This window comes from Psittacula echo (genome assembly GCF_963264785.1).
Source record: "Psittacula echo genome assembly, chromosome: 1".
NCBI lineage: Eukaryota > Metazoa > Chordata > Aves > Psittaciformes > Psittacidae > Psittacula > Psittacula echo.
Genome location: NC_137735.1, coordinates 4,464,230 through 4,487,734, shown reverse-complemented (window position 1 = coordinate 4,487,734; position 23,505 = coordinate 4,464,230). Strand labels below are relative to the sequence as shown.

Below are 23,505 nucleotides of genomic sequence, written 5' to 3'. Positions count from 1 at the left end.
ATCCCCAATCTGTGCCACTGACTAGAAGATGGAATGGTCTCCATCCTATACCCAATTCCTCAAAGCCACGTAGTCACCTGAAAATAGAAGTACTTCATCAATCAGGCTATGGACCACCTCTGCTGAAAAGGCTGTGATTGCACTCTCTCTGTCTTTCATTTATAGAGTATGCATTCCTGCCTTTTAGTGCCTTTCACTGAGATATGACAAGACCCCACATAGAGCTGGTAAAGAGCTTCAAATGAATAAGAACAGCAAGATTTGTGGTATTCCTAAGGGCCAAAATCTTCATATGATCTTTCTTCTGCCCTTTTGTATGAGAGCTTTGACATCTTGGCAGCTTTAATAGATACCCAAGAGGCAGAAACCAGAAAAGAAGATCTTCGTAGTCCATCTTGTCTTTTTAAAAATGCTGAGGGATATTAAAACAGTGAAGCAGTAATACTTGGAGACAAGGGAAATAGGTTACAGGAACAGTGCTTTAAAGTAAAATAGTAATGTTTAAGTAGTGACACAAGAAAAACACCAAGAAATTTAGTTAGCAGTTGCCCATCTCAAGCTTTTACCACAGTAAAAATCAAATGTTTTGATTTATAATATCAAAGGTTAAATCTCAGTTACATCTCCTGGGGTTTTCCTGCTTAATTTTACATCTTTCTCAATTTACTTTTGAATTTTGTTTCACCTATAAAATAGGTCTTATAATTGGCCTATTGCAAATACATAGCTTCATAAACATTCTGGATAAAGCAAATAAAAACAGTAACAGAGAATAGAGAAAAAAAAAATCCCACTCTGTATAAACAGGCATAATTCACGGTTAATAATGATAAATAAATAAACAACACCATCTATCTTTAATCCCAAAGTTCTTTAGAAAAATTATGGCCCAGCACTACTGTAATTAAATTAGTGGAAGTTTAGCAATTGTGTTCAAGGGGACCAGAGTCCCCCTTTTCACGATGCAAGTTAAACACTGAAGAATCAGCTTAACCAGCAGTAAACAGGCCACCTCTGCAAAGAGACATGATCATTGCTTTACAGATGTCATTAACTCTAGGAGTTGAGAACAGGAAGGAAATTACTTTTTGCAGATCAGATGCATGCAATTCATTCTGTGAGCCCTGTGGTTAATTAAAACAAAAACCCAACCAAACTAAGTAAAAAAATCCCCATTCTCATGTTTTTTCCCCTCCACCCCCAGATCTATAGAGTTAAAAGGTATAGATGAGACAGGAGGTTACTCACCGTCGAGGAATCACTGCTTCCGGTCTCAAGCGTAGCTCCCTCAGCACAGGTGGGTGGGTGGGTAGAAAGTTGACTAGCCCTGCCCCCATCTATGACATCACACTCTACCTCATAAAAGGTAGTGAAAGTGCTCTGAACTCCAGTCTGATTTCCGAGAGATACAGAAAAGAGATAGTGAGAGAGAGAGCAAGAGAAAATACTGCGCCGTAGCGTAGAGGTGAGGAGAGAGGAAAACGTGTGCTGAAGGAGCTATGCTTGGTCAAGGAAACAGGGACTCTTCCACGATGAGTAACCCCGCTGTCTGGTGGTTCCTCTCACTTGCTCCCATAGCACGGGTTAAGTGTGGGCCTAACAGAGTTTGTTGATTAGGAAAGGGGATAAATTTTGGCACCTTTTGATGAAAATCAGAGGATAGAAAGCTCTATCCCCATTAAATTGATTGACATCAGATCAGGCATGAATTTGGTGATAATAAACTTCCAAGTACCATTATTTTGTGTATGGTTTTGAACAGCTGAACTGCACAAAACCATCAACACTAATGCATGCAGCTGAACTCCAGTGACTATAACTAGAATTTCACTTGTGTGCACTCGTGCTGAATAAACTTTACATGATCCAGACCTCTGGGATGACCCTTGAATAGAGTAAGCTGGAGGGTAGGCCATCTACACCTCTGCATGAAGGAGGTCAGGTTTTTCTCACATTGAAAATGACAGCTGACAAACTGTGCTGAAGGAACAAGTGAGGGAAGTATCAAAAATCTGGGCATACATTTACTTACAGAGCACACTTTAAAGTTTCAGAAAATACCAACAGAATTGCAAAGGGGTGATGTTTTTAAAGACTGTACATTTTTAGACAATGACAACCTTACAGGCTGAAGCACATCTTTTTTTAAGTAACCTCCCAAGAGGAAGGCTTAAAATGGGATATTCATTCTAATTTACTGTAAATGGAATTTTTATCATCCAAATTCTGGGAAAGCAGGTTCAAGAGTAAACATAATTGCTTATATTATCCACAGGGAATTTTCTTAATAACCTAGCTGTACACTGAAATTGAAAAAAATAGTATATACTGCTGAACCTAACTCCATTAAATAAAACTGCTCAGAGAATGTGGGACCAGTCAGTGCCTGTAAAGAGTGCTAGCATAAGATCCTGCCTTTTGTAAGAGGAAAAACGAACGCTCCTTAAAATCTCTTTCAAGAGCATGTATTACAAGCACGCTGAGTTAATACTGACATTTTCCCATAGGTTTTTTGTTGTTACAAGGATCATGTAAATTGTAATCTAATCATGATTATTTTTTCAGCCTCAGTAATGATTAACGTGTATTCTCTGCTCTGTTTGTGGGCTTTTTTTTCTTTTTCTCTCCTTTCCTTCTATTGAAAAAACAGTATGACTCATGTCTAGTAGTAGTCACTTCACCTAAACAACAGAGGTCAAGTATTTTTCTTCTTACTCTTCAAACTTTTAATCTCAACCTAAACCTGCACTATCTGAAGATGCTACTTTAAAACAGTGTATTTGTGGATTTAAAAAACTCAACAATTAGTCTCGCTCAGTTGACTAAATGAAGAGCTATTGTGATTGTTAGAGATGATATATAACTTCAGGAACACAATGCAAAACTAGGCTGCATCTGAGTAATGCAAAGCGATGATAGTGCTGTGAATTTCTGTTGGTAATTGAATTAAACATATCTGTCTTAATTCTCATTACATCATCTTGATTTCAAGCTATTTGCATGTATGAAGACAGAGAAGAGGAAAAACACCTCTGGTACCCTGTATTGCATCTATTTATTAAAATGTCTGCCTACTAGCATGCCAAAGAGAAAAGAAAAATTCAGCTCTTAAAGGCTTTACTGGTAAAAACTACCAGGCAGAATTCAGTTAATTCATAACTTAGGTAACCTATAACTTGACTATTGCACCACAGTTGTTTTTGCCAAATAAAGTAGGAACATATTTTGAATTCCTGTGACCACCAGGCTTTATGAAGCCTAAGCAAGATTCCTCATTCTGATAGAAAAGGATGTTTAGAGAATATATCCTTAAATATGAGAAATATTAATCTTGTAGTAGCAGTTTTAAAATCTCCAAAAAAGAAACAAATTGTCATTTATTGGAACAGAAGCATACAGAAGTAGCACAATTAAATCCTAGAAGACTGAATATGGCCAAGAATATCCTTCAGTAGCAACACAAGATGAGAAATACAGAGAAATATGGTAGTTTCCATCATGATAATGTGATATAAATAGTTCAATAGATTAGATAGCAGATAATACCACAGATGGCATTTTGGGGCTAGCACTGCTCAAATCTGAAGTCTTGTTTTGACCTTCTTATTGTGATATCTGTAGTTGATGCAGAGAAAAATAAGGGAAGAGCAAAAATGATAAGAATGACTTGTGAATGTACTCTAGAACACATTACTTACCTAAAATGCGAACACAAGTAGAAAGAAAATACCTAAATGAAAACATTCAAAAAATGTATATACATTCAAGAAAGGAAGGAAATCTTCAAAGTGTTCTAACGATTACAACTAAGATTAATTAAATGAATGCATAGAAATGCAAAGAGACAGTAAATGAGGACTTTTATATTCTAAAATATTTTCTTAAGGAATGTAACTTAAGCCTAACACCATCAGAAAGCTTTATGAATGCAGTTCAAGTCATTGGTTGAATCGCTTGCACTCAGGCACTAGAAATCAAGTTAAAAAAAGGGTCCATGTTCAGTCTGACATCAAAGATTTATTGGGAAAAAATCCCACCAAAGTGCTTGCTGTCTTGCTTAAAAAGATGGACAGATGATGGGGAATGGGTAGGCACCACTAGGGTACCAATGGCTGCTATCTATAAAGTTTAAGCAGGGCAAGACTATGAAAAGCTGAGGAGAACCAATTGTGCAGAAACATCATAGGATGCTATTGCTATACCTACAGAAGGTAGAAATGGATCTATTTTAAGAAATTGAAACAACAGCTTGAAAAGGCCATGTAAAAATGTCAAGCTGACACATTTCATGAAAGTTTGAGACCTTAACACAGGCACGCCTCTGACCCAAAGATGTCCTTTTGCTGCTGTGGATCAGCTTGATGGATGAATGGAAAAATCTTTTTTGTTCATTATCTGTCATAGCTAGGGAATGATGAAATACGTAACATCCCATCTGAGACTGAGTAAAGCTATAACTTCTCTAATTTTTTGACAATGGGAATGCTGAATCTAGTTGTAGGTATAAAAAAGGACCAAAATGTTTCTGTAGTGTTTTGGATAAGATATTGAAGCTCTAATCCAGTTTCACAGAGTTCTGATTTGGTCTTTGATGAGATTTAGGACACATTACTGGTATGTTTTGTCTCATTTTCTAGTGATACTATTACCTACCTGGTAACCTAGTTCACAAAGTATTTTTGATGATGTATTTGTCAGAATTAAAAAGAAGTGATGTTAAAAGAAAACGTTTGAGAATATCTAATAGTAAGAGGTTAGGATTAATTTTTCTAACATTAGATAGGTTTTTACTTAGATTCCATATCAATATCTTGAATATATTATACAAAACAAGCCTTTTTTTTGATGCACTTGCTTATCAGTTATTTAAGATGAATGATGTGATGTGAGAACAGACATATTTTTCCTTTGCTCCTGCGAGTTTCATAAATAATTATAGTAAGAGTAATAATAGTATGTGTGGAAAAAATATTTCAGAGGTTAAAGATATAAGGCAACTTTTAACTTTCCTCACTCAGTTTGATCTCTTCCTAAAGGCTGTTATGACCTCCTGCATTTAATGGAAATACATTCCTATTGGGAATTTTATTAAATGCTTGGTTGTAAGCAGTTTTGTTTGGTATTTGCAATTGATTCTTCTCAGGCTGGGAAAACCTGCTGATGTTTTCCCTTCAGGGCATATCTTCTTGTCTGTGAGTGTTTTTATGTGTGTGTTACTCATCTGCAACTCATGTTGTCAAGAACTGTAATTAAAGTCAAAGAAACTGAGGAGTCTGAACTGAAGCTGTTATTCTTTTAATATCTGTAAAAGCATCATCTGATATTACTTTTAGAAGTGAGATTAAGTCTTACCAAATCAAGAACTTAGTTGCAACAGCTAAAAGAGCTACTCCTGTCCAATGTCTCCTCTTGTGTGTTAAGTTTATTATGTAAATTCAGTTCTTCATAATGTCATGTGTAAGAAACCTAATTTTTATTTAAGGCGTCATGATGTACCTATTAGCAAATCTGTGCTGGGCATTAAAGAGGCCACCTGAGAATGCCCCAGGACAGACGAATTCTTGTTTAAGACAAAATGGTGAAGCTTGGTCCTAAACTACCTCCTTTAAAGGTGGTAAGATGGGAAAACAAGTGAACATGAGATAGCACTGAAGGCCTCTCTTTACAGCATTTTTTACAGGAATAGTATTTTAGGACCATACCTTAGCATATGTTAGAATGAGACCTTGCTAATTATTGTAGGGCTGGTGCAGTTTGTGTATCAGAAAGCCATAATATTCCTATTGCTTCCCATCTCATTCAGCATGGGTTGGAATAGGAAAACAAGCTGGATGGAAGCCATAACTGCTGTAGCAGACAAGTTTTGAATTATGGAGTTATTATTTTTAAAGCAAATGCAGTATATACTGAAGCATATATATTAGTATTTCCTTCAATTCTCTAATATTTTTCTATGATCATATTTGTTTCAAGCCTCAATCTTGAATCTGTAAAACTTTGCTTTGTTCTCATGGAATTAAATGGCTTAACATTTGGAATCAGAAATGTTTTATTTTGCGGAAAACTCTTCTAATAAGAAATTTCAATATATTTAATCTTCAGAAACTCATGAATATTTGTGCCTGATAAAGCACAAATGCATGTTCCCTGTAGCCAAAATGCTTCTTAATAAGGATAAAAGTCTGACTTGTCTATATTTTAACCTACTAAATGTAGACATATTAAAGTGTGTGTGCTCCTTGTCTCCAAGAATATATTCTAATGAAGAAAAGTGCAATTGAATTTGGCTTTCCAAATGAAATTCTAGACTACATCTTTGCATTTGTGCAGTATATATTCTTTCATTTTCCTGTGTATCCATGTTTGTATGTGTCTTTTTACACAATGAGGTATTTCCTTAGTCCTGGAAACAGCCTTATATCAACACGTTGTAGCTTCAAAGCAACTGAGATTATTTAATAAAAAATATTTTCTTGTTCAATTGTCAGTTATGTCTTAAGCTTCATCTACTTTTTCTTACATAATGCAAGCTCTGCCCATCACCAATCTACCTTCATTCTGCTGCCTTGAAGAAATAACTGCAACGCTAATAAAAATGAACCAACCTCTCCATCTTCTGTGCTATTTTTTATCTGGAACATACTTATGATTCCTCAAATGCCCAGAAATTCAGGATATATACTACTGTCCAATCCAGCAAAACTATGTGAACTTACAAACTTAAAAAATAAGATCCTATGGGCTTTTTCACTCAGCTGAGTTAAAACACTGTGCAAACTGTACAGAACTCATGGACAGGGGCAGAGCAGTTGACGTCATCTACCTGGAGTTGTGCAAAGCATTCAACACTGTCCCACACGACATCCTTGTCTCTAAATTGGGGAGACATCAATTTGATGGGTGGACCACTCGGTGGATAAAGAACTGGCTGGATGGCCGCACGCAAAGAGTTGTGGTCAATGGCTCAATGTCCGGCTGGAGACCGGTAACGAGTGGTGTCCCTCAGGGATCGGTGTTGGGACCGGTCTTGTTCAACATCTTTGTCGGTGACATGGACAGGGGGATTGAGTGCGCCCTCAGCAAGTTTGCCGGTGACACCAAGCTGTGTGGTTCGGTTGATACACCAGAGGGAAGGGATGCTATCCAGAGGGACCTCGACACACTTGTGAGGTAGGCTGATGCCAACCTTATGACCATGCCAAATGCAAGGTCCTACACCTGGGTCAGAGCAATCCCAAGCACAGCTATAGGTTGGGCAAAGAAGAGATTCAGAGCAGCCCTGCAGAGAAGGACTTGGGGGTGCTGGTCGATGAGAAACATAACATGAGCTGGCCTCAGTGTGCTCTCACAGACCAGAAACCAACCGTATCCTGAGCTGCATCAAAAGGAGCGTGAAGGAGGTGATCCTGCCCCTCTACTCTGCTCTCGTCAGACCTCACTTGGAGCATTGTGTGCAGTTTTGATGTCCTCAACAAAAAAGGACATGGAAGTGTTGGAACAAGTCCAGAGGAGGGCCATGAGGATGATCAGGGGACTGGAGCACCTCCCGTATGAAGACAGGCTGAGAAAGTTGGGGCTGTTCAGCCTGGAGAAGAGAAGGCTGCGTGGAGAACTCAGCAGCCTTCCAGTATCTGAAGGGGGCCTACAGGGATGCTGGGGAGGGACCCTTCATCAGGGACTGTAGTGACAGGACAAGGGATAATGGGTTCAAACTTAAACAGGGGAAGTTTAGATTGGATCTAAGGAGGAAATTCTTTACTGAGAGGGTGGTGAGGCACTGGAATGGGTTGCCCAGGGAGGTTGTGAATGCTCCGTTCTTGGCAGTGTTCAAGGCCAGGTTGGATGAGGCCTTGGGTGGCATGGTTTAACGAGGGGTGTCCCTGCCCATGGCAGGGGGGCTGGAACTAGACGATCTTAAGGTCCTTTCCAACGCTAGCTATTCTATGATTCTATGATTTCACTTGAAAGAGACCTCTAGAGGTCTCCTGTACAACTTTCAACTTGAAATTAGTTGATTGCCAACATGAGACCCACTCAGCTGCTGCACTATCTACCTGGGGCTTTTATCCCTTGAAGGATGATGACAACTGCATATTCTCTTGGCTCCTGATCTGCATTACCTTTACTGGGAAGCAAAAGGCAAGCTTTGTCTAATGAGCTAAATCTTTATTATTTTGACGTTTTTGAAAGAGGCATTGCAAATGGCATTAGAGCCAGTATAGATACATCTATTTATGCTTTTTTCTTTTGTATTTGTCTTTGAGCTCTTTCATAGGATAATTGGGAATTCTTCACTTTTTCAACTTTCAGAAAACCCCAAGACAGTGTTTCCGTGTAATACAGCATATATAATGAATACATGACCATGAGGGATTTTATCAGCACTCATTTTGATTAACCTGCATATAGCTCATTGATGCCTGTATCCTCTAGGAGTAGTAAATTTCATCAGTGTCAGGATGATAAATTTTTTATGTTACCATATCATCAGGTAGCCGCTTTCCTGGATAGTGTATTGAGGGATACAGCCTGTGCCAGGAGAAGTTGGAAACTCCTGTATTAGTCACGAATAGAAAAGCTCAAACAATTTGTTCCAGATAAAGTCCTATCAAAACCTGTATATTTATAAGTATCATGTGACTCATAAAGCCATATATTTTGGGACAAAGTATACTTGCTATGGCTTTATTTCAGCCTTTCATATATCAATATGACTTTATTCAAACACATATGCAGAGGTTACTTGAATATACCTCCATCCCAAAAAACACAGCTGAAATGTCTCTATATTTTTCATTTCTTTCATTTATTCCAAAGCAGACGACATGAGCTAGTTGAATATACAGTGTAAATCAAGGTCTGTCACTTTCCCCACCTAGCCCCAGCCTCCCTGTCTTTGTACAGAGCTGAAAAAAAGACCTTAAGATTCTATTTTCTCTCATTGCTTGTTCTACTAGGGGAGAAGAGATTATTATGGAGTCCAACCAACTTTAGGGTCCTGACTATATCTCAGTCCTTTCCCACCACTGCAATTCTTTGATTTCATATTCCTATATTACTTTCGGTTTGGCTTTTTCTTTCCCTGCCCCTTTCATATCTCATATTTCAAGTTGTTTGGCTTACTTCCTTACTATTTCCAAAGTCCTCTCATTTACCCAATGCTTTCAAGTCCCAAAACAAAATTTTTTTCCACCAAGCCCATCCTAAATAAATACCTTTCCATGAAGCCCATCTTTTTTGACAAAAGTCAAATTATATTCTTAGGTAATTTAGTAATTATCTATAGAGTCCCTGGGTCCAATTTTTACTTCTCTTTAACTAATTCGAGTATATTCACTTGTGTTATAACCACTTGTCATGTATTATCACAATGCAAACTCTAGTCTTGCAGTGATGTCAGCTTAGATATAGGACTGTGTCTCTCCTTTGTGCTGCGTAACTCTTTGAGCACCCACTATCCAACAGACATGAACACAGAAATTATTTAGGAATAACCACTCTAACCCTCAGCTCCAAGTAAATCAAATCAGTAGCAGGCGAAACACAAAAAAATCTATCAGTGATATCTATTTAGCATTAAGTAAAGATAGATCTTAGCTCAGGTGTTTTCTACTGAAAACACCATCAGCTTGCCAGTCCAAGCAGACCAGCCCAGAAATATCTATAAATCCTGATTTGTCAGACTGTTTCTGTGAGTACGCTTCATACAATATTCTTCCATTTCTGTTATAAATGAACAGCAAAACTTATTTTCATGCTAGGAAAGTAGCAGGAGTAACCGTTTTGCACTCCTGAGAATCTTGAAGAAAAGGAAACTTCAGCCCTTTCAACTGTCCCTTCAGCCAACTTTTTTTTACATAATGCTAATTTCTTTCCTGATTCAGGAGGCATTATTTCATTTACCAAACTCCAAAACAACACTTTCTCCATACTCTTAACCATTTCCAAAGGAAAAGTTCTCTCTGATTGCCTATTTTAAAACAAAGGAAAAAACCCAGAAAGGCTTTCTGATGAGAGGAAATGAAGTACTACTGCAGTGGCTTTTAGTAACTGCTTATGCACATGTCTTAACCCAAACTCAGGGAAAGACAGCCTTATTTGCTCTTGATAGCAGGTGAACTTCTAATTACCTGACTTTTCTTTGAGTCTATGGAATTTGTAAGTAGAAACTTGATACGTCACTGTCCATACACATATTGACTTGCTTTTACAGCACAAGGTATTTCAGGGTGACTCGGCCTTAGATGAAAAAACAGTAGGACCTTTAAAACATTTTGGATTGCTAGATGCAAGATCCATAGGCAGAATTGATAGGGAAACTGTTTGCCAGCTGAACCTGTTTATTCTGTGATAAATTATGAGGCTTATTTTGTTTTGATGAGGATGAGCTTTTTCCAGTTACCTCATTCTTATCACTGATCAAGGATAAACATACAGCTATTTTGCAGTATATCCCACATCTGTTAATAACTTTATGTATCCTACCTCCCAGTCCAAGTGTTACAGGAATCTTCATAATTTCCTACCCAAAGTTAATGCGGTGGTCTAGCAATTTTTCCTTTCTTTTTCCCCCAAAGTCTTCACTTACATTCACAAAGGAAGAACTCTTGGATAAAGCTACAGTTTTAAGTAAACTGTCTTTTATCTTCAACAGGTTGTGAGGCTCCTTCTCTTACATCATACCTGAGCCTATTATGCTAAGATAAATGAGCCTTCCAAAATAACTGGAAACTGGACGCAGCTGTGGTATGTTTGGAGTGTGCTTTGGTTACTGATTCACTATTTTCGGCCAGTGTTCAGAGGTACATGACTCTTACTCTGTATGACACTGCATATCTATCTGGCTCAGAAGTTTAAGACTCTTTGGGCAAATTTTCTGATAATAAAACTGATTATATCTGTAGATTTCTAAATCAAACCTGAACACGATAGGGATAAGGGATTTTCTCAGATTCTGTTCGATCTAATCTTGCAGGAAAGACTGTAGCAAAGCTACTACCATAAAGACGAGTTTTAAAAAATGCAAGCTCATAACCTAAATGGATAGTAGATAAATAAGCTGATCAGCTTCAGAGCAGCAGTAAACAGAACAAGTGGATATTTAGTCTAGATGAAGAAATGAATATATAGATATGCTTTATTGTAATGGTCTAGCTAACAAGAGTCAGACAGGAACATTAAAAAAATAAAGCAGCTCTAGAGTCAGAAGACTGAATTTCTATCCAAATAACAAATGTCATAGTTAAAATCAACTCTATTCGACAAAAGTAGCTACCACAAAAAGGCTATCTGTCAGTAAGAGCTAAGTATATGAAAATGCTATTTACTTCATTGAGAGTTGAATATGCTTAGCAGCTCGGAGAATTCATTCTAATACAATAGTGCAACTGATTCTAAAGCAAATACACATTACATTAAATAAACCAAGGCAAGAGACAAAGAAAATTATTTTGAAGTTCTTTTAGCCTCTGTTTTTAGTAAAGGAGGTTACTTATTCTTAAAGAATTAGAAATTGAATATTCAATTTAAAATTACAGAACCATATATCTGTTTATTCACCAAGGTCAGAGAGGCTTTTATTACGAACAAGGACTTTTAAATATATTAATTCTATCTAACTTCCTCCTCACCCCTTTTCTTTACTTTCTTCACTATAATCTTCTTCAAGTTTACAAGGCTTTGCACTGAAGAACAGGTATCACATAGTTGTTTCTTATTTTACTTTTCAAAACTCAATTGGAATCAGGAGTTAAGAGTCTCACCTTGTAACATAAAGGACCAAATCAACAGATAGTCTAAATTTGCCTTGCACCATTAATATTAATAAGGTTAGGGTGATGTACGCTAACTCTCAATTGCCAGATTGTACTTATCTGGTGAAAATAATTTTGCTATCTGCATGCAGGGAATTTGATGGGAAAGATCAAAGGAGAGAAGTAACTGGGGGAAAAAAAATGGAAGAAGGAAAGGGAAAACCAACAGTGGGTTCTTTACTGAAATTAAAATTTACACTTCAGGAGTGCCATTTTCTTACTTTTAGATCTGTTTTTCTATTTGCAGCAAAGTCAATGATGCCAAAAAGAACCACTTTGTATGCTATACTAGTATCATATCAATCTATAGAGGAAAAAGCAAACAAGATCAGCTTTATGCTTATTTTCAGGGATAAACCATATAGAACTACTGAATCTTGGGGTGGGGGGAGGGGAGAAATAGAAGTTTCACCAGAAGATATATAGCACATTATATGTTATGTACTCGGTATTTCTGACGTAGTTGCAACACATTTTTCTCTAAGAACTGTGAGAACTGTGGGGTGGCTTTCATGTGGGTTTTTTTAGGTTTTAACTGGTTTTATGTCTCTTTCCTCTTTACATACATATGCATATTCCCATATGTATTCATAGACTCATATGCATACAATTATCTTAATTTATGTATATTAATATTTTTAATAATGCAAAAGTTCAAGCAGATATTGTACTTTCCATAAAAGTTCTGAATCATAACTCGTCTTTTGGATAAATATGAATTCTACTGTGGTTCTTTGAAAGCACAGTAATAAATTGCAATATTGTCATATATTGCAGTGCTTGATACATCAAAACACATAAATATTGCGCATTCACATAAACTTACTTCTGTAGCTTGGGAAACTTGAATTCTGAATTTGCATTGAACTTCTAATATTGTACTGTATGCAAGTTGCCAAATAATGGTATTTCATTTTAATGTAAATAAAATACTGTTTATTTGTAATTGGCTATCCAAGAGAAAATGAAGAAGAAGATGGAAGCAGAAGCAGCAAGTAGACGAGCAGATGTAGATGTGCACTTGGATACCAGATCTCTGGATAGCAAAGGAGCATACAGTACCCAGCACCTTGAAGATAAACAGCTTGGAAAATACTATCAGGAAAGCACTGTACTGATGTGTTACCTCAGATAACATGATACTGCTCTCAAAGAGGGATGCACATGAGTTTATCTCTCTCTATCACCTCCTATTCAGAGCAACCACAGAAGAAGCAAGTTGGGCAATCTTAAAATTTTCTGTATGTCAGTAGTCCGAGTTTTTGGAACAGACCAAAATAATTGCTGTGGTGGAAGCTAGTTTTGCTTTTGCAACTGGCTGTGAAACCCCAACTAAACAGAAACACAATGATGATGAAGCCTGGTAAGCAGCAGATGCTAACAATGCCAGACTGGAAATGATGAAGTCAAGCAGTTCGGCCACTTAAATTTCACAACGGATGGTAATGTTCCAGTAACGAATAGATGCTAAAGATTCACAATGACTTATTCAGCATCCACATACACTGAATAAAGAGACTTGAAAAAGAAACACACACAACCACAAAAGCCAAGCTGGTAGAAGCACTTATTTGGGTAATTGTTATAGATAGATGAATATGACAATTCAATGTGTATGAAAAGCTGGACCGAGATGGCAGTAGGTAAGAAAAGATCATAGCATTTACTATGCAGCATAGCTGTCAGTGATGAAAGGGCAGATCACTCCATTTATATCAGGAAAATGGAAGAGGATCTTTTCATTGCTGTGGGAAGATCAAGGTATTAAATTACATGCGTACATAAGGCAAGAAGCGAAGACCAATTTCAGGACAGACACAGGAACACTGAAGTAACTCCTTTTAGGACTGTATATATGACTTCAGGATGTTTGATCCAAGAAAGCCTGGCAAATGTTTAAGACCTTCTATAGTGCTTTGCAAAAAATTGAAATGTTATGTAGTTGAGAACATTTGCTTTGACTTCTGATATATTTGAGGAAGTCCAGTGATTTCACTGGGGAATCTTATGGTTGGAATAAAGGGCACAAGTTAGTTGCCTTAAAAATCTTCGTACTTGATTGGGCTTAAACAATTAAAGGGTGCTTTTTCAAAATCACATCTGCAAACAATCTTATTTCAAGTATTTTGGGCCTCACAAATCACCCCTCTTTTGAAAACACACTCAGGAGAGTGAACCATACATTTGCATTCGTATGGCCTGTATTTGAGTTAGAAGGTAACAAAGGTGTAGTGGAGTTAATACTAGGGTGATTAGTTATAAAACCCCAAGAAAATAATGAAGAGCAGCAACAGTTACTGCTTGGTTCCAGTAATCTCCCAAAGACACAGAGTCCAACATTAGGAGACCAGAAGAAATAATAGTTCAAAAATATAGGAAATTCATTGTTTATAAAATTACTGCTGCTGCATATTCCTGCCTTCATTTCTAAAAAAGTGTGTGTAAAAACTTTGTGGTATTCACTGAAAATAACTGAAATAACTGGGAATTAGAGTATATAATCACTGTGCTTTCCAATAGTATTTGAAAACAGCACGTGCATCAAAACTTTAAATATTTTGCTGGCCTTCCAGAGTTTTTGCTAAACCTAGTGTGCATTGGAACCTGAATGAATGAAATCCCATTAGTCATCACCATCTTAACAATATCCACTTCATACAGAGCTGGCTTCTGCACAGAGGAAAGAAATTACCAGTACTAACAAAGGAAAGATGATTTATAATGAGCAAATATACAAAAGCTCCAAATAATTATAATATTCACAGCTCGGCAGTGACTTCCTAGGCTATGAAATTACTTTTCTTTGGGAAGAATGAAGATTTTACAAGGTTAGTATAAACAAAGGGTAATTGGAAAATCAAATTGCTCTATGCAAGTTATTGTAAGGTCTGAAATAATGGCGATACCATTTTAAAAAACTTGCTTATGAAACACTATATTTTTGTCTTGTACATTATTGCCATCAAAAATGTTCCTTTTCAAGTGCTACAAGGGAAACGTAAATGGCTAAATGCAAATACCAGCTTACCCCTGATACAATAAGTTCTCCGCCCAGGTTCTGAACTTCTGCCTTCACTTTGCTGCAGATGTTAAGTTGGTGGCAGTAGAGGGCAATGCGCTGCAGGTAAGCCAGCAGATCCTGTTTGCAGGCTGAGTCCGGGCACTGCAGACAAAAGAAACATTTGAATAGATGTAGCTGATTTTATCTGATTATAGAGAGGCACTCAGAGGAGATAGTGGCAATGTGTGTGCATTACATGAATCCATATCACTTCATCTACTTGATGAAATGTGAAAATTCAAACTGTACTTTTCATTTAACTGAAGATTGATGAATTGTAACCTGAAGATGCACTATATCTTTTTGCAAAAAGAAGAAATCACTCACTAATGAAAGGCGATGAAAATAATACGATTGTTATGTTTGAGGCTGAGATTCACTTATGGTATCAGTTTGTACAGAACAGAAGAAACTATTGAGCAGCTGAAAGATCAAGTTTGATGTGAAACTCCAAGCTGGCTTCTGGGTGTTGAGGTTAAGTTAAATTCCACATAAACCCAGTTCTAACTGGTTACATCCAGCCTAATGCCAACTCCTGACTATGTTGTCAGCTTCTCTGGTATTTGTGCAGACCTTCAGAGGACACAGCAGAAGCCAGGACCCTTTCCGACATGCTAAAGACTAAACAGGCAGAGGTGAGACTGCTTGGGTTTGGTGGTGACAGGTTTGGTAAGCTTACTCTTAATGCATAAATACATGAATTTGTGCCAGAAGGATATTATTTAGTAAAGCGTGACATATTACAAATTCTCTCAGCAGATGACATCAGTATTGCAGCCCTTCTAAAGAACACAATGAGATGAATCGGTCCCTCTGCATGTCTAATGGATACATTTTCATACTAGAGAGAAGGCTATCTACAGTCCTGTACCATTTTGGACGCTCTGTTTCTCAAATGTGTTTTGATATGAGCCACATTAGGTCAAACGTGGCAGGCTCAGTGAAATTTTTATAATCAATATAACTAGAAAAGGCCCAAGTAAAATTTATTCATAGTTTCTTGGACTCTTAAAAACTACATCATCTCCTGCGATATCAACAGCATAATAAACAACATTCCTGTAGTTAACATTCAAGGTCTTGCCTCAAGAGAACAGACCTCAGTAATTCACTCTGATGAAACATTGCTAAAAGGGTTTATTGCTAACTGCATGTCTACAGTAAATACTTTCTGGAGCTACACAACAAAGTCTGATTGACAATGTTCTTTGAATGTAGAGCTTGGGGAGAAAAGAGTTTGAGTAGGTCTTTTTAGCACCTTACAAAGTTTATGCTCAATTTTTGTAAAATATTAACAGAGCACTTCAACAAAACCTGATGGAATGAAACACACAAGATTCAACAGCATCATAACCTCTGACTTGAGATGACTGCTTTAGCCCCAACAGCTAATGTTGGCAAGGAATACGTTTGCAGTGAAGTAGTTGCTTATGTTATCTGTAACCCTGAAAGCAGTCACTTTGCTTTTTTTTTTCTCCCTTTAAAGCTAACAATAAACAAAGTTGGAGGTTCATTGTGGCTGTTCAGTTTAATCTGCTTTATACTTATGGCAATGCTATAATGCCTTTCTTTCTCAGCTGCTACATCTTTCAGGCAGAATCCTTAAGAGACCTTCTTCCTGCTGGTGACAATTTAATGCAGAAATATTTACCCTGCTCTTGAAGTCTATGAACTGAAAGAAATGAACTTTAAATACTTCTAGAGAGCTGACAAGGCTTTAAATATAAGTAGCTTGGAGTGAATGAAAGTGTAAGATCTCTCTCATTGGAACAATAATTAAAAATGCAACTGTCCATAAAAAGTTTATATGGCATGAGTGTCTCCAAAGTTCTGTAAAATATCATTAAGTGCAAACATTAAAACAAATACTTTCTTCTCACAGTGATTTTACTCCTTATGATTAAAGTGTGCATGTTACAGTCTTCTGAAATCTAAAATGTGACTCAAGCCAATGCACTCAAAGCATAGCAAGTCACTTTGCATTTCTTTCTTTAAAATATTCCACCTTGTCATGGTTTAAACCCTGTCGTCAAGTCAGCCACGCAGTCTCTCTCTCACTCCCCTCCTTCTTTCCCTCCCCCTACTCCCGAAGGGACGGGAAGGAGAATTGAAAAGATTGTAACTCCCACTGGTTAAGATAAGAACAGTTTAATAACTAAGGTATAACACAAATCACTACTGCTACCACCAATAATAATAATGATAAAGAAAATAACAAGGGAAGAGAATACAACCGCTCACTGACCACTACCTCGCTCCCACCCAACAGTGAACTAGCCCTTCCAGGTAACTCTCAGTTACATCCTGGGCATGACGTGCAGTGGTATGGAATATCTCTTTGGCTAGTTTGGGTCAGGTGTCCTGTCTCTGCTTCCTCCTGGCTTCCTCTCCTCCCTGACAGAGCATCAGTCTCAGAAAGTTCTTGGTCAGAGTAAACATTACTGAGCAGCAATTAAAAACATCAGTTTTATCAGCGCTGTTCCCAGGCCGAAAGTCAAAAACACAGTGCTGCACCAGCTACTAAGAAGAAGAAAAAAATGACTGCTACTGCTGAACCCAGGACACACCTCTGCAAATATTGTAGACGAGGAATTTCAACTGACAGATGGATTTCTTCTTTCTTATGCTAAAATGATCAGATGCTACATTTGAGGGGCAGGAAAAGTGCTTGCTGATATTGAAGAAATCCTAACCCCAAATTTCTGAGGTTATAGGAAAATGAGCAGCTTCAGGTTTCTTGCCACTCTGGCCCATATTCCCCAGCAGGATGTGTTACACACTATGAAATGCTTACTTGAAGAAATATTTATTTTGAAAAGACAGACTAGCGGCAAAGAAGATATCAGTTTCCACTTCCAGCAAAATTTCTCCTGATGACAACTGAAAGTAAAGAAACTATAGGAAGTTTACAAGGGAAAAAAACAGCTAAATTTAATTTGCCTAAATCTAAAATTAGTTACCTAGAAACTATGTTTGAAATTTGGCTCTTAATTTTTCACATGATGCTTCCTTTTGCTCTCCAGATGGATAGATAATCCAATCTGCAAGAAAGTGGCCGAATATAGCAAATTTATCTTTCCAGTTGTGACATGAATCTGGGGCTGAGGACACAGCCCCTAGAACACAGAACAGCTGAAAGCACAGTGTAAAGCAGAAGCAAGGGAGTCAGGTAAACCTGAATCTTGAAAAAGATGAGTGCTGTATCAAGGGAAATTGCTGAATGAGCTAAAAGAATATAAGGATAGCCAGGCACATGGAAAGAGTAAAAGAGCATCCAAATCTCTCCTGTTTTCATGACAGCAAATATATGTCTAATTCTAATACAACTCCCTGGGTCCAGAAATGAGGCTGTGGAACAATTCTGAGCTTTAAAGAAACTCATTTATGACTTTCCTGTACTGCGAAACCCAAGCCGATTGGTATATAAGAAAGAACTTATATTCAATAGGTAGGCCAATATCCAGGCAGTGACTTTCAACAGGTAATTTTCTTCCAAGTAAAGATAACCTTTTCCTGCAAAAGGCAACTCATTGATAGAGGTCACATTATATATATGCTCATTTTTGTTATTACCTGATCAGCTACAGCCCGTGCCAATTTGTCCATCCTTGATCCTGCCTCTGCAATCTTCTTGGCTGCATTAATGACATCTGATGTATTCTTCAGGGGGCCTTTACCTCTGTGAAATGGAATACAATTATGCACAATCTAAATAAATCATGAAAGGCAACAGTTTTAGTGACCCTGTTTAGACTTTGATTTTAAAATAGTAACATAGATGGCTTCTTAATTTATTACAATTTCACCTTTTAACTACTTTACAGAATAGCTTGATTAAGAAATCGGTCTGATATATTTCCTCCCTCCTACAAAATGCCTCACTGGCAATTTAATCTGATAGCTCCTTCAAGCACATGAGCCATACTTAATAGTAGATGCATTTTTAAGTGCTCATTAAGCCAAAATTCTCTCTGGAATACACAACTATTTCAAAATCATCTTATTCCCAAGCCAGTGCTAAATGTTAAGCCTGTCATGTCTAGAGCAAGTATGGCACATTTTAGAAAACCTTTTTAGTCGACTTTTTGTCAGAAAAAGAAGATATGTGAAGCATAATCCTTATGTTACACTTAAACCATTTATAATTAGCTTTACGATTGATCTTTGACTATATTTTGATGATGACGTACAAAACTCCAATTTTAGTCATTAAGGTTACCAACATGTATCTAGACAAATAGTAAAAAGTCATTGCAGACAGAAATTTGCTTCAGACTCAAAACTTTAATCCTGTTTGTAATAATATATTTGATACTGCTCCTGAAAATGGCTTAGTTGGAAGTGAATTGATTTTCCTTATTATTCTTTTCTTATACTATATGGAGAAAGGCGGCTTCAGACACCTTAAACAGCTGCTGAAATACAACAAGTATCCCTCTTCTGTTGATCTTAAATTGTAGGAAAAATCCTTCATAGTGACCTCAGATGCTTCTACATTAATCACATCAGCAGATCTGACTGTCACAAACTCTTTGCATTTGAAAAATTATTCTATTTTAACAGTGCTGAGGTTACAGTCAACCAAAAAGGTGTGAAAGGCTTTGTTCTGTTTCAATGGAATATATTAAACAAGTTTTTATTGAATCTGATGTAGACAGAGGTGCTCTTTGATTTATTTTTCTTTAATTTACTTCAAATGTGACAGTAGTTTTCACTCATTCTCCTATTAGTTCTGTTCTTTTGATGGTAGAAAATGTAATTACAAAACTTGCAATTTGATGTTCAATGTATCACAGATTATCCAAAATTGCAAAAAAATTGTTCATACTCTGGGCTGCTGCTTTAGAATGTTATATTTTCCTTCCATATAAAAGATGACACTGTTTGGACAGTTTTTGACTCTGGTGTTGGGCAGAAGGATCAGCGACCCAAAGAAAATACAGCTATGAAAGTAATTAAGATTCATCTAAAATATCACCTTTTACAAGAGGTTCTACAATGTCATTTGCTATACAGGAGTGGTGAGTCTACTGCAAAAAAAATTGCTATAAAAGCACAAACTGAGAGAAAAACACATAGGCTGAGAGAATAATTACTTAGAAAAAAGTATCGTAACAATCTATTAATGTCAGCAAACTTTCTAGATGCTTATTAAATTTAAAATGGATAAAAAACATTTGCTGTTGCCTATCACCAATTAACTAACTATAGAAGTGCAAATAGTAGAGCAATTTGCAAATTAATGGTATTTAAACACCCCTGCATCCATCCATCCATCCATCCATCCATCCATCCATCCATCCATCCATCTATCTATCTATCTATCTATCTATCTATCTATCTATCTATCCATTCAGCTATCAGGTATGTGCAAACACTGTATAGTCGATGCAGAGACTGTCTCCCTCTGAAATAGGTTGAAGGCTTCTCCAGACACAGGGCATATGATCAGTGAGAGATTAAGAAATATCTTTGAGCATCCTAATGAAATGAATAAATGGATGCTTTATTTTAATTCTGAAGGAAAACATGAAGATTTTTGTCTAGTTTTTTCTAATCACATTTTGATAAGTACCATTTAAACTTTTGAACTCTGCTTAAAAATAATAACTAAAAAAATGTTAATTTATTATGGTGATCTGCAATTCAAAGAATCTTATAAAATGTTCTCCCTGGTGAGACAGACAATATGACTATATATAAACAGAATTCTTTTATTTAAATGAGATCATTAATGAATGGCCTTTTGATGCTTTGCAATTAGGGAAGAACAAGACATCAACAGAAAGAAGAAATGAAAGCAAAAATAATCATTACTGTCGGGCTCCAATAAGGTATTAGATCAAAACAGTTTCATTTCGTTTGGGATTTTTTTTTTAAGGAGTTCAGCATTCAAAATTATATAAATAGTTTTGCCTTTATTTTTGATTGACACAAATTGTATTGAAATGTTGAAAGTTCAGAGAGGCACATGCATTTATATGGGTACTAAACGAAATGTCAGTTGAGCATCTGTAAGGTCACAGACTATCTTTGCTGCCGAAATTCAAAATGATCTGCAAACAAAACAGGTATACAAATAAAAGAAAAACTTTATGTGATTAATCCCTTTTGGAGAAGTATCCAGAGCAGTTATGTGTAGAGAACTGTAGAGCCTACCCTGTTACGTATGATGAGCGTTACCTGGCTTTGCACCCCCCAAAACACATCTTAATGGCAGTAAATTGTAACAAAAAGGAAAGATGTGGGATGTCTGAAAAAGTTCTCAGTGCAAGTTATTTTGTCCTTACCTAGTAAAATCTGTCATTTCCATCATAATCATGCACATCTGCTTTGCCAGCACAATGATGTCATTACCACTGTCATCCCACTTGGCCACCTCTGCATCCAGTTTGCTCTTTTCTTGGTGGAATATCTCCACCTGCTCCGCAATCTTAGCCTTCTCCTCCTGGGGAAGCTGAGCCATGATAGCCTGGAGAAAAAGTGGAAGAAAATGGAGAAAATAAAATGGAAGTTAGAAAATATACATTTCCAGTGGACCAATCAACATTCTAGTTTCTCTCAGTTGAAGATGTCAAGGAAAATCCAATGGAAACTTGATTTCTGTTAGGACAGGCAAAACCAAATTCACAGGATGCTTATAGCTCTTTTTATACCTTAAAGAATTAAAAAACTATATATGTGATGCCATGATATACAAATTATTCACCAACCAATACAGGAAGATTAAAGAAAATTCCTATTCAATCTTAATGTTTAGGAAAAACAAAATGAACGACATTTATGGGAAAGGCAGGCTAAATTGCCAGTGTCTTCCCCAGTCTCGTTTTCTGTCAGAAACAGAGGTTTTCTGCTTAACCCAACACTAAAGCTATGACATGTAAGAAAATGCATTTGAAGTGGATTGTAATGAATGCACCTTTCAATAATGTTTAATGGTCTATTTGTCTCTTGGAGGATATGCAAAGAGGCACTACACAGGTTGATCCTAATCTGCCTTGACATTATCAACAAGGCAGAAAGTTCCCCACCCCCCAAAAAAAGACAAAAAAAACCACCTACAAAATTATAATAATTACTTTTGAAGATCAAATGGACACTTCCAATAATCATTTCCAAGTTGAGCTCCTATTTGGCTTTAGGGGTTCTGAAGCCCATATTATGCATTTAATGGGGTGTGACACATGCTTAAGTGTCATTACATTTTTTCTTGTTTATGTCACTTTTAATCAGCTGAAGTCTTTTTCTACATATTCTTAAAATGCTCTTGGCTTTTAAAAATTCATAATTGACCTTTTCCAAACCCGGAACGAAAAAAAGGCTATAAACAGGAGATCAGAAAATGAGAAATTTGCAAGTTAATCAAATTAAAATTCAACACGAGTTTTAATCAGCCCTTATCAATGTAACTCAGCAGTTTTAAATGTTAGTGTATTAGTCTTTCCAAAGCAAAAATGCCATGTAAGTTAAGCTAATAAATAAATACAAAACCACACATAAAACAATAGAACATGTGAATTCCTGAAATTTAAGAGAACGTGATAGGAATAGTAAAATTTGGAAAGCAAATCCATGCATCTTACATGTGGTTTCTGTCTGTGGGCAACTTTACCCGCACTTCTTTTAAACTCATACACAGTGTTTTAACATTACTATTCCAGTTACTGATGTGTTTTCAAAGAAGTTATATCCTGCAGCAAATGCAGTTCATATATTCAAGTTTTATTTCTATTTAAGACCAACACAAGCCTTCTACTGAAATACTAATTGCCTTATGGTTTAAGCATATTAAAAAAATCCATTACATTCCACAAAAAAAAAAAAAAAAATCCTTTTTTTTTTTTTTAATACAGAAAAGGTTCAAACAAGATGCTGTTTTGCTTAGCAGACTCATTTCAATGAGTCACTCAAGACTGTGGAATGGGCAGCTTCCACTTACCATGTTTTCATTTTAGGTTTTCATTGTTTGCTGCTTTTTGTGACATATTGCATTCTACATTCTTCAGAAATGGGACTGTCTTTATAATATATTCTGTTTATACAGTGTGTAGCTGATCAAAGCAGGAGGTTTTAAGTGCAGCACTGATAATAACCACAATAAATGTAATAGAATTTAAGACTCCTAAGTCCCTAGGTGAACTAGATTCTTAGTAAAAATATTACTGCAGTCCTTACTTGGTTTTCAGACCAAGAAAGGATGTTATGCTACTCAATCCTAGATGTAATGAAAAAAAACAATAAAAAAGACTTTGAAATATCTATATTGTACCTCAATGCTTAGGTACCTGAGACTTACTTTATTAGTCAATTCCTTGAATATATAAAACTGGACTTTTTGCTCTCTAAAATATAAAATTCCCCAAATATAGTCAACTACATCCAGGACACAGTTCTGTCATGGTTCTCGGGGTAAGAGACGCAGGCATGATTCTGCAATTCCCCTGACTGCATGGTTTTCAGCACCAGTTCATCCAGATGTCTGGGGCTGGACCTACAATCCATCTGCTCTTTGCAGAATCGCAGAATCATAGAATAGTTAGGGTAGGAAAGGACCTTAAAGTCATCTAGTTCCAAGCCCCATGCCATGGGCAGGGACACTTCACACTAAACCATGTCACCCAAGGCTCTGTC

The 23,505-nt window shown here is 36.7% G+C and overlaps 1 protein-coding gene across 3 annotated transcripts in view; it reads right to left on the bottom strand.

Annotated features, from left to right (window-relative positions):
• Nucleotides 1–23,505, bottom strand: part of CTNNA2 (catenin alpha 2) — a gene marked incomplete at both ends in the record, with an annotated part of 463,369 nt that overhangs the window by 12,705 nt on the left and 427,159 nt on the right. The window contains 4 exons of one of the 3 annotated variants that reach the window (XM_080629642.1): nucleotides 1,249–1,392; nucleotides 14,842–14,976; nucleotides 18,448–18,553; nucleotides 21,165–21,346. In XM_080629642.1, the coding sequence (XP_080485768.1) occupies nucleotides 1,249–1,392; nucleotides 14,842–14,976; nucleotides 18,448–18,553; nucleotides 21,165–21,346 (567 nt within the window). The remainder of the gene's footprint in view (nucleotides 1–1,248; nucleotides 1,393–14,841; nucleotides 14,977–18,447; nucleotides 18,554–21,164; nucleotides 21,347–23,505) is intronic. The other 2 variants (XM_080629643.1, XM_080629644.1) reach the window with 2 other exon arrangements.